Source organism: Micromesistius poutassou (genome assembly GCF_964030765.1).
Source record: "Micromesistius poutassou genome assembly, chromosome: 15".
Lineage (NCBI taxonomy): Eukaryota > Metazoa > Chordata > Actinopteri > Gadiformes > Gadidae > Micromesistius > Micromesistius poutassou.
In genome coordinates, this window is record NC_140285.1 from 12,586,969 (window position 1) to 12,599,136 (window position 12,168).

At 48.2% G+C, this 12,168-nt stretch overlaps 1 protein-coding gene across 1 annotated transcript in view; it reads right to left on the reverse strand.

The window, feature by feature from the left end:
* Positions 1-11,766, reverse strand: part of LOC311359821 (cadherin-4-like) — a gene marked incomplete at both ends in the record, with an annotated part of 18,622 nt that extends 6,856 nt beyond the window's left edge. The window contains 2 exons of the mRNA XM_084479853.1: positions 8,287-8,368; positions 11,707-11,766. Coding sequence (XP_084335979.1) covers positions 8,287-8,368; positions 11,707-11,766 — 142 coding nt within the window. The remainder of the gene's footprint in view (positions 1-8,286; positions 8,369-11,706) is intronic.
* Between the last annotated feature and the right edge of the window lie 402 nt (positions 11,767-12,168).

Below are 12,168 nucleotides of genomic sequence, written 5' to 3' on the forward strand. Positions count from 1 at the left end.
ATATGAACCAAAAAAGTAGTTTAAAAATGTCTTTACGATTTCATTTTATAACAATAACCAATTGGTGTTTTCTGACCTCTGTTCCATGATTCAATCTGTTAACAAAATCAAATCCGACCAAAACAAATCTAACCAAACTAAACAAACCCAGTCAAACAAAGCAAAGCCAAATTAAACCAAACTAAACTCAACTAAACCAAATGTAACTAAACTAAAGTCAAAACAAACAAACCCAAATTCGACCAAACCAAACCCAAATGCATCCTTCCTGTCTCTCTGTTTCTCTCACCCTCTCCTACTCTCTCACCATTTCACAGGAACTCTTAATTATTCATGTCAATATATAATGATTTTTTTTTCCTGGATGTTGGGTGACTGATCAAAGTTGAGCTATGCAGCATGAGAGATCTGAGCGAGATGTATTCTAATCTCTCTGAGACTCTTGTCTCTCCGCGCTGCCATACTCATCTGTCCCACCGGCTTCCTCCGCCGTCTGTACATCCAGCCTTAGTTACTAATCAAGCTGCACACAAATCAATGGAGGCAGGCACCTGGTATTTGTGGGCAAGGAATAGAGAAAATCCTTAATGGCTATAATCCTAAAGTCTGCCATCAGACGAGATATTAATGTATGTATGATTTGTGCGACTATTGCCTTGTTAAGGGAGTTCAGGTTGGATCCCAGAGGGGTCCCACCATTTGTCTTTTGATAAATTAACTTTACCAACGCTCCCACCTCTCTCTCTCTCTCTCTCTCTCTCTCCGCTCGGCGCCCCAGCCACTCACCGGCAGCCCAGTCGCATCTCCCCAGGCTCGGGAGGAGTGGGATTTAACCGCGTGGTGAACTCAGGACCGACTGACCGGCAAAAGGTTTTGCAAGGAGAGTACAGGGACACCAACCTTGAATACGGGAGAAGAGCCGCCATGTCTTGTGAGAGCGCTAAGCGCCCTCCCGTTTCATCGTCCCCTTAACAAAGACCAAAAGGAACTCCGCAGCAAAAGGAATAGCAGATGAGGCGGTCATGCTCTCAGATTTGTCCTCCCTGCGTTCTCGCATGAGATGGTACACTTCACCGCAGGATGATTAGTGTAGGAGTCAAAGTGAAATAATAAGGGAAGTTTCTACAATAAGGGGAGGAAAAAACAAAAAAGATCTGTTCTTTTTCAGATGGGAGAGACGCTCAGCCTTTGGCGCTGGGGCTGTTCATATTATTATTATTTTTTAACTGTTTCAAATTTTCACAAAACAGGACATACACAGATATAGGACCTCCCATATTGACAGTAGGAAATAATAATAAAAAAAATAGTACTTAAATATACATAAACAAAAGCCTATAAATAACTTACTTAAAAAAAAAGATATGCAGACATCTATATCAGAGCAGGATCTGTTAAATGGATACATTTCCCATATTGTACCATTGATGTCAGAACAACCCTCTTCACCTATTCAGGCATTCAGGTAACCTTTAACACCTTTCCACCACGGGGTAAAAGTGTCAGTTTTCATTTCGGCTGTTCATATTTTACAGGTGATAATACTCACAGCTCCAGTATAGTCAGCCTTGATGCGCCGTGTGTGAATCGAACAGACCCATCATCCACAAATCCACGGCCATGGAATTGTAAGCAGGTGATATATCATTTGCATGCTCTCACTCTCAAACGTGTTCCGTCTCAAACAAACAACAAACAACAACAACAGGGGTGTAAAGAAACGGCACACATGATCATGACGTCATCCGAAATCATCCAATGGTTGGCTTTGATTTGGACTTCGGAAGAGCGCCGCACCCGCCGCACGGCACTGCAAACAAGTCAGGGGTTTGCGTCACGTCACCAATCAGTATGCGCACCGCGCACATGGGCACGCTGCAAATCGTGCCCTTGTGCCCACTAATCGAATCACTAACTTTGAGTCAAAGCCGTGATCAGGGTAACAGAGTGAGAATCTCTGACGCCTCGGTTGAGATTTCATCCTCACGCGCACTTGTGTCGCATTCGGTCTGCCAATCACAGTGTGGCGATGCCTGGATGAGAGAATCACCAGCTTTGTTAGTCGGCTACACGGTGGTTTCACTCCTAAACTGAATCAATTTGGCCGCAATTAGATACGCCGGTGTAGCCGAACAGAGGCCGCTGCAGACGCTAGGAGTGAGTGGGCAGCGATAGGACATTGCAGAGCTTGGGCCCGGGCCAGTGTTATGTTTTTGAAGTGGTGGTGGTGGGTGTTGGGTGGGAAATATGTTTTTTAAGTGTCATAATCGGTTCAGTGAGTGTGAGTGTGATTGTGTGTGACTTGAGCAGCAGTGTGTATGTTTGCATTAGCATCAGTGGGACGAGAAGAAAATCCCCAAGACTTTTTTGAACCCATATCCTCTCTTGTGCACTCGGAGAGAGACACACACACACACACACACACACACACACACACACACACACACACACACACACACACACACACACACACACACACACACACACACACACACACACATCTTCCCCATCTTCGGTCTCGTTCAAGGACGCAGACTTCAGCGCGACTTCCAGGCCGAGGCAAAGCAGCGGCACTTGTGGTCCTTATCGTTATCCCTCGTCCCTATAATCCCCCCCAACCACCCTCCACCCCACCACCCCGACCCCCCCCCCCCCCACGGTCCACCGCCTCAGCCAGGAGATGCCTGGACAGCGCCCGGCCCTCACCTCCTTATGACAAACTACCTCGCCAGAGAACACCGTGGGGATAGTCTCTCAAAGCCCCCCCATCTCTCTCCCCCCATACACTCTTAATCAGACCCCATACCCCCAGCCGCCCCCCCCCCCCCCAGCCTCCCCCACCATACACTCTTAATCAGATCCCATGCCCACAGCCGCCTCCCCCCAGCCTCCCCCACCATACACTCATAATCAGACCCAGATAACCACAGCCCCCTGCCCCCAGCCTCCCACCGGGTGTGTGTGTGTGTGTGTGTGTGTGTATGTGTGTTCTAATTTTATGTGAGTGCACTTTTGACACGGGCAGAAAGGAGGCGGGTAGGGAGCAGGTAATGTTCCCCTGTCATCTCACAGCTTTCAGCGGCCATATTGACCATCTGTGCAAATAAGGAGCACCAAGCAACCAGGTTTTTTTTTTATTTTTTCTTAAGCACCGCTTTAATGTCTCCATGAGAACCGTGACCTTGGTTCTCTGGGGGTCCCCATAAGGCCCATCACGCAGGCGAGAGAGCTTTTTAATGTACCCAGCATCTGACAAGGACGGCCAGTTCACACACCCGGCAGAGAAACTCAATCCACAGGAAGTCTCCTGCTTTCTTTTCCGTTTCCCCTTTCTTCTCCTTCACCTCCTCCTCCTCCTCCTCCTCCTTCCCTCCCTCTGCCCATTCTCAGAGGAGAGGGGGAGGAGCTCAATGAGATGTCAAAGATCTCATTATAAAATAATGGCTTCCACCTGCTTGCCTTCTTTTTCTTGTCAGTTTCTACAGGATGGCTTTCTAATAACCAGAGCCTGGTGGATTTCCCCAAGCACCGGGTCACTGCCCCCCCCCCACACACACCCCCCACATGGACACACACACATACACACACACACACACACACACACACACACAAACACACACGTCTACATACCGCCCCAAAAATATGTGAGTGTCGCCCAGAGTTCTCTCACAGGGTGTGTTATTAATCAAAGGGACGCCCGCTGATGATTCCCGCCTGCTCTGCTACTTATCTCATAAAATACCCCTGGCTGGACTTCGCCGCCTTGGAAAAACTGTTTCACCATATGGCAAAACCCTCCACACATACACACACACACACACACACACACACACGTATGCACACACACACACGTTCACATACGCATACGCACACGCACACCTAGATATTCCTCCATGGAAAAATTTGACAGTGAAAAAGTAAAACAGAAAAGCAGCACAAATCCCGAAAGTTTTATTGGCCACATACATCAGAACCAAAGTCACACATTGGGATAATTTGTGTCGCCTTGCCGTTGGTAGTGGCTCTCTGGAGTCGGATTAGCCTCTGGCCCTGAGGAATGAAAACGGCCCGCACCTCCCACTGTGCCTTAAGTGTCACCGTTTCTTTATGGGACATCCAACAAGCGGCGGGCGCCGCGCATTACTCTAATTAATAACTGTGCAGAACTGATGGGCCTGTCTCCCAGGCTGACTTTGCAATTGGGAAAATCTTCCCTGCCTCTACTTTCCCCGCCACCCCGAAACGTTTCCATAAAGCATGTAATGCTTTAAAAAGATGACAAGGCCGCACAATGGATGTGCGCCGTTATTTTGAAACATAATAGGGACATTACAGGTCTGAAAAGGAGACGAAAACCGAACAGAAAATGGGGGAAACGATTGAATGAAACGGTTTCACCACGAGCCTGAATGAATACCGGCCATGACACCGCAACGCCAGCGGTTTATCCAGAATAAAACTTAAGTCAACAAATGTAATATTGAAAAAAAGTGCACATCCCCCAGAAGGACACTTATCTCCGGTAGCCTCGGCGACCCGTAGCGGCTTTGTGGCAGACGCATTTCAAAAAGGTCAAAAGGTGAACAGGAAAATCAAAACATTTTAATTCTGTTTGAGGGTGCAGGAGGAAAAAAAAGAGTGAACCCCCGCACCTTCCCTCCCTCAAGTAGGGCCAGGAGAGCGGGAACACATCTTTTATTCAGCCCCCTCGCTTGAGACGCCGCTTCAAGAAGCACTGCTGGGCCCCGGCGCTACCAATACCTCACATCGCAAAGTAGACGCTGTTAAAGTCCTTCCTTGGTTTCTGTGGGGGGGGGGGGGGGGTCCTACAGGAGATCCAGCTAAGACCCCTACTGTGTGTCACCGGCCGCAGGTTCGAGTTAAGCCAGTGGAGAGTGATACGAAGGAGAGAAATGTTGAAATGTCAAAAGACACAGTGGGACACAAGGCCCGGCTCCACAGCTTGATTTCATTTGCATGTCAATAAACCCCAAAATAGAGAAGAAAAAACTTATTTTGACAGCACTTTTAAGCAAGATATCTGCCACCCCTAGACACCCTTTATTGCTGCTATCTTGGTTTCAAAACAAAAGGAAATGCTGGCTATTTCTTATTTTTTGGTGATAGGCAATGTATTTATTTTTGCTTTGTAAGCAAATCCTTTGTAAACAGTGTGTGTGTGTGTGTGTGTGTGTGTGTGCTGTGTGTGTGTGTGTGTGTGTGTGTGTGTGTGTGTGTGTGTGTGTGTGTGTGCGTGCGTGCGTGTGTGTGCGTATGTGTGTGCGTGTGTGCGTTTGAGTGTGCGTGTGCGCGCGCGTGCATGTAATATTGTTTTCTGTTTTTTATTTAACCTTTACTTATCCAGGTGAGCCCCATTGAGACCTTCAGCCTCTTTTTCAAGGGAGCCCTGACCCCCATAATGGCATGTTTGGTAAACACACTATTACATTACAGTAGGTCAATGTTGCGCCCAGCATGTCAACACGCGTAGGCCTACCGATCTAATCGATGTGGTCAACTTGAGTGGCCTTTTCCCCCCCGCGCTCTCGCGGCCGGTACGGCTGGCCGCTTCAGCGGTCCGCGGACATCATTACTAAACACGGCGGTATGTGAATGGTGAAAAGCCGCGGGTTGGGGGGGGGGGGGGGGGGGTGGGGGGTCAGCTCTGGCTTGAATTCCGCTGATGGGTGACCTTGCTTGCTCCCACCCTGAGCGGGGTGTCGGATATCAGGGCCCCAGGGCCTCTGCGGAGCCCCGGTGTTATGGCGAGCCACGGCGGCTGGGACGGCGCAGCCCACAGGCTCATTACTGTGATCATTACGGCCGTTCGCTCTGCCGAGGAAGTGGCAGCAGAACCCAATCTGTTTCACGGTACAGCACTGAGTACGGTCTTCAAGTGCACGGTGTGTGGGTGGCGGGGGGGGAAGCGTAGAGGGAGTATCAGGTTTGGAATTCCGTGATCAACACTGTTCACGGAAAAGAAAAAAAGACAAAATAACTCAAGTCTCTCTGTGTTCATATATATTTCGCTATATCACACTGCCTCGCTCAATGATGCTAGCTAGCTTAAACATTTTTATCATCTGGACCGCGTGGTCATTAACCCGGACACTGCCATCCATAAAGCACTGTTTGAAAGGTTGGTTTCCAGCCTAAATAACAAACACATTGTCTGGTAATGGTGCCCCCACCAAGCCGTCTCGCTACAGATTCCGATGTGGACATTACATCCTCCTCGGGTGTCCTTAATGGTCGGAGCCTTCTAGAGGTTCCCCTAGAAGTCACTGGGGGCCGCTCTGAGAGTTAGCACAGAGTTATTGCTCTTAGAGATATTGCACCTAATTGTGCCCAGACACACACACACACACACAGGCACACGCACGCATACGTGCACGCACACACAGGCACAGATGCACACACACAGACACGCACACACACACACACACAGACAAACACACACGCACACACACACACACACACACACAGGCGTGGGTGCAGCCACCAGGAATCCAAAGCACAAGGTCAGCACAGTGGGCTCGGCGGGTTGGGACCAGCCTTCCTGGCTCTCATTACGTGTAATAGAATCAGCAGTGGGGTGTTTGGGACACATAGGATGGGGTTACATTGGCTGGCACTGTTCATCTGTGTGAATCTGGCCCGCGCCCAGCGCAGCACAGGATGGCCGGCTAACACAACACCCCTTCAAACGCACGAGATGGAGCAGGTGCTGCCGGGCCCGGCGTCAGCCCAATTCAACAACTCAACCGGGCTCACACAGCAATGATACACTGCTATTCTAATCCAGGACTTTCTGATGCTGTTTATGAAGCAAATAAAACTGTGTCTCTGTGTGTGTCTCTGTGTGTGTGTGTGTGTGTGTGTGTGTGTGTGTGTGTGTGTGTGTGTGTGTGTGTGTGTGTGTGTGTGTGTGTGTGTGTGTGTGTTAGTGATACAATTGCATGATATTAACCTGGAGTGGCAAGGCAGTGGCAAGTCAAATGGCCATGACCTGTGTATGAAGAGCTGAAATATATGCAATAAAAGCCAGGCATGACAACATGGAGCCTTTAACCATCACACACACACACACACAGGAGGCGTTGTGGCTTGGTGCGCAAACCTACATGCGCACACACAGAAACAAAGACACACACGCACACACACACACAAACGCATCAGACACAAAAACAAAGATCATAGCATAACCCAGAACACACACATGTATTATGGATGTAACCACTTATTTCTTTAGCCAGATCTCACCTATGAATCCCCCAGCCCAGCCTCCTGCCATGAGATCAGAAACCCAGCGAGATCTAAATGATGTGCTGTTTCCACATACGATCCAATTAATTGCTTACTTACTACCGGCAAAGGTGTGATGATTCGCTGTGTTTGTAAAAAATTAATGTATTGGGCAAAAGAAGAGAAACTATCATCATTCATGTTTATAGTCATGCAACTAAAGAGAGAAAGGCTTTCCTCTTGTTCTTGTTTAACAGGCTCCATCACAGGAGAGGGGGGGATTTTGTTATTTTGAGATATGCACATTACATTAAATCACTTCAGCAAGACCTGTAAAACAGGCATCCAATCCAGGCATCTAAAGTATTTGCATAGTCATGGCAAATTAAAACGACATGTGGATGAAGCAGACAAGCTGGTATATAAATTAAAGTGAAATGATTTAAACATTTCTTGGTTTTATTGCCCCTGTGTGCTTGAGGAAATTAGCATTATATGGTACAGAGAATGGCACATGAGGAAGATTGTTTGTAAATGAGAAGATTATACATATTCAAAGCACAGTTTTAATATAACTCCTTTTTGTTGAATCGTCTACAGTAAATCTCTCTCTCTCTCTCTCTCTCTCTCTCTCTCTCTCTCTCTCTCTCTCTCTCTCTCTCTCTCTCTCTCTCTCTCTCTCTCTCTCTCTCTCTCTCTCTCTCTCTCTCTCTCTCTCTCTCTCTCTCTCTCTCTCTTGTGCACGTGTGTGTGTATACGTGTGTGTGCTGTGGGTGTATTATGTGTCTGTTTGTGTGTGTGTGTGTGCATGAGTGCATACGTGTGTGTGTGGGTTATGTGTCATTACTCCCGCCTGGCCTGACGGTTCTGGGTTAAACAATGTTATTATTAAAGCCTTTTCCAGAGCAGCTTCCTGCCTCCCTCCAGTGACACCATTACCCACTATAAATCAACTGTCTGCCCTGTAAATCACATGATTGAATGTGTGCATGTGCGTGTGCGTGTGCGTGTGTGCCCAGGCTATTGCAGCTGCAGACACACGGATGGAGGCAGCGCTGCAGCTGTGTGCCGGGGACCCTAAGGAGGGTGAGGCCATGTCACTGCTCGCAAGACGCTTGACAGCCTAAAACACACATGAGCATCAACACAAGGTTCACATATGCGCAGCGTAGTCCTTCTGTGAGCGTCCCACTCTGCGTGTTTGGACTGCCGGAGTGAAACGCATAATATGTGATTCTGCCTCAGCAAAAAAAAAAAACAACAACAAAGAAATGAAAATCACTTTTATTTCTTCTTCTTCTGTTTAATGCTAATTCAAGGGGTTTTAAGCAGTTGTGGTGGCAGAGGTTGAGATCTGAACGGCTTGCACTTAGCAGGGGAGTGGGATCAGACATGATCAGACAGTTACATGTCCAGTCCATATAATTATACAATAAAAGTGACTGGCTGCAAGGAGCCCTACTTATTGTTATAGTGGCCAGACAGATATGCAGGAGGAAATTTCATCTTGAGCCACACACACATAAAATAAGACATTCTCTCAACAATGGATGGCTCTTTTGCAGCACTGACGGCTTATTCTTTGATTGCATGTGATTGTATTAACCCCCCCTGCTGGGCAGAAGGCTTAACTACCACATGCAGTGTAAACGTCTCACGAGCACCCTGGTGTGCTCCAGCACTTAGCAGCTGAAGATATTTCTAAGTAATGAAAAAGCAGAGCCTACTTTCCCTACTGTGTGCATGTGCGTGCGTGTGCGTGCATGCGTGCGTGCGTGCCTGCGTGCGTGCGTGCGTGCCTGCGTGCGTGCGTTCTTTTGCTTGTGTTTGTGTATGTGTATACGCGCGCGTGTGTGTGTATGTTTGTAAAGTTATGTGTGTGTGAGTGTGTGCATGCGTCCACACGTGTGTACAGTGCAGGAATCCGAGTGAGTGCACCCAGACTACTCTCGCCTTCACCTAAGAGTACGACATCCGCGAAAGAGTACAACGTACCCCCAGAAAGAGTACAACGTACCCCCAGAAAGAGTACAATGTACCCCCAGAAAGAGCACGAGACATAGCCTCAGAGAAGACTAACCCCTTGTGGCTGCCAAACACACAACAGGCGAACCCACAAAAGAGCCAGTGTGCGCTGGCAGTGAAACAATGCAGCTACGCCAGGCTACGCTCAGGAGAAACCATCGCAATCGATGGCGAATTGTAATCAGCACCACATTGGCCGAAGAAGTGCAATAGATTAGACACAGCATGTCAACTGGGTTTCCTGCACCATCCGCCCGCAGAGCAGGGCATCAAGTGCACAGTGTGGTTGCAGTCGGAGCAGACACTGGGAAACGCGTGGAGGGGGGGCCGTGGAAGGAGGGGGGGGGATGCGAGAAGAGCGAGAGAGAGAGAGAGAGAGAGAGAGGGGGAAAAGAGAGGAATGGAGATCAGGGTGATCAGGCAGAGGAGCACATCCATAAGGGTCTACCACATGGCGGGGATGTTCATTTAATAAATGATTTTGGGGGGGGGGGGGAAGCAAATGAAAGAAACTCAATAGAGGGCTAGAGTGAGAGGCCACTGTGGTGCTTTTTCAAATTCCTTCGGTGACCAGATGGTAGGAGTCGACAACACTTGCATCAGACGAGCTTGTTTGGCCATAACACTTTTCTCTCTCTCCCTCGGTCACAACTTGCTCGACCAAACTCATTCACTATTGTAGTCCAAACGAGAGAGACACACACACACACACACACACACACACACACACACACACACACACACACACACACACACACACACACACACACACACACACACACACACACACACACACACACACACTGTTCTCAGGGAAAGGGTCGCGTGCCGCTGACCAGACAAGCGTAGCACGGCGTCAACAGAAAACACACCGTGAAAGGATTCACATTCATTGGCATCAATGTGCAGTTTGAGTTTGACAGCGAGGGCTCTCACACGCACACGCTCTCACACAAACAAACACACATACACACACACACACACACACACAGTAACACCCTCTTAGCTGACAGACTAGCTGTCAATACACTCCTTACCTTTAGTGATGTGCTGTCCTTGCGCTACATCCCTTGAAACGCTCACCGAGTAAAAACTTTGTGCAAACCCGGGTTGGCAAGGATCTTTGGAAGCCTGTGCTCCTTTAGTCTCCTGTTTGGGGGAGAGAAGAGATGGTGAAATATGGATCCATGTAGATAGACTGTCAATATGCATGAGTATGGATCCATTGTGTTTGTCTCATTGTATAAGGATGGGCAAATTACTTATTGTAATGCCATGGAGCTAGAATGAATGAATACACAAATCAGAAAATCACAAGTAAATAAATGAAGGAACTGGCACTAATAATACCATACACAGTGTAAGCCTACAGTATAGCATTTAATTAACATGGGGAAAACGAACAGCTGAATTATTTTTGGATTACAATTTTTGCAAAGCAAAAACGGGAATTAATAAATTATATGAATGCAGACCAATACAATGTGTTCATGGTGTGTGCGTGTGTGTAGGTGCATGAACTCGTGTGCGTGTGTGCGCATAGGTGTGTGCGTGCGTGCGTGTGTGTACACGTGTGCTTTAAATGGTCTGCAGTGAACTTTATAACCTGTAAATCTGTGGCCATACTAAAACGTGACGATGCGACTCGAGAGACACATCGCTGAACGTGGTGAGCCACAACTCCATAAAGCAGAATATAAAGCCACACAGCTGAGCGATTTAACACAAGGACCTGACAGTTAGGAGAGGAAAATACGCTGAATGTAAATTTGAAGGCAAACAGCCCATCACCACAGCCTACACTAGGCGACCGATGTCCAAGTGTTATGGGTGAGTGGTCTGATGGAGGCAGCGAATGGAGTGCGGCGTTCATCGCCGGGTGCTGTGTGGCGCTGTGGGTTAAACGTGTTTAATGGCCGGGTATAAAATAAACAACCTAACTCAGCTATTCACAAGTTTAATCGCTCACATTTATTTTAAAAACGTCTTAAATGATCATGCCACGCGGCTGTCGCCATACAACGGATGAGGACCACCTAGTTATACTGGCTGCAGGATAAAGTCTCCCCATCCAAGCGTTCTGCAACTGAGAGCCAAATGATCTGCAGTGGTTTGAAGTTAACCACTGCAAAATTGGTAGCCCTCCAGGAGTAGACCGAATGTGGCATTGCCGATTTTTGGGGCAAATCCTTACTCGTCATTGATAATCAATTCCGCAAAAAAACTGTTTGTATAGTTGTGAAGACAATCTTTTAACGTCCCCCCGTGCAAGATACACCGATTACCATCTCTATCTAGCGGGATATTTCTCCACTTTTACTGTGTTCAAACTAGCTTACAGCTTTTGCACGCCGGCCGTAGCAAGAAAAGAGCAGGGATACGGCGTCTCGTATCGTAACTCATCCACCAGCAGCTCAACATAAACGTCAATCTCACCCAAATCGTGGCCAGAAACACGAGCGCTGACAGGAGCGGCGCGGCGGGGAGAGTTCTCATCGTGGCGAGCAAGCGAGGCTGCTTTGAGGAAAAGAACAAGAAGAAGAAGAAAAAAAAAAGAGGTAAATTTCCAATAACTGTGATGATGCTGCTGATTCTTCCTTTTGGTCAGGTGGCGTGTTGTTGTGTTCTCCCGTTGCTTGGCGAGTGTGAGTGAGAGCGACGCAGTTCTTCACAAGCAGCAGCAGCAGCAGAAAGCCTGCGCAGAGTTTCCCCCCCCCAGTCCTCTCGTCTGCAGGTGAGTGCTCAGCTCAGCACCCGAGCGCAGCCAGCGTCACTCAGCCACCCCTCCTATCACCCGTGCCAGGAAAACTCCACATGTACTTAAAGATACACTAGTTGTAGCTACAGCAACGACGCTACAGCAACGACGCTATAGCAGCCAACGGCTGGATTCCACTG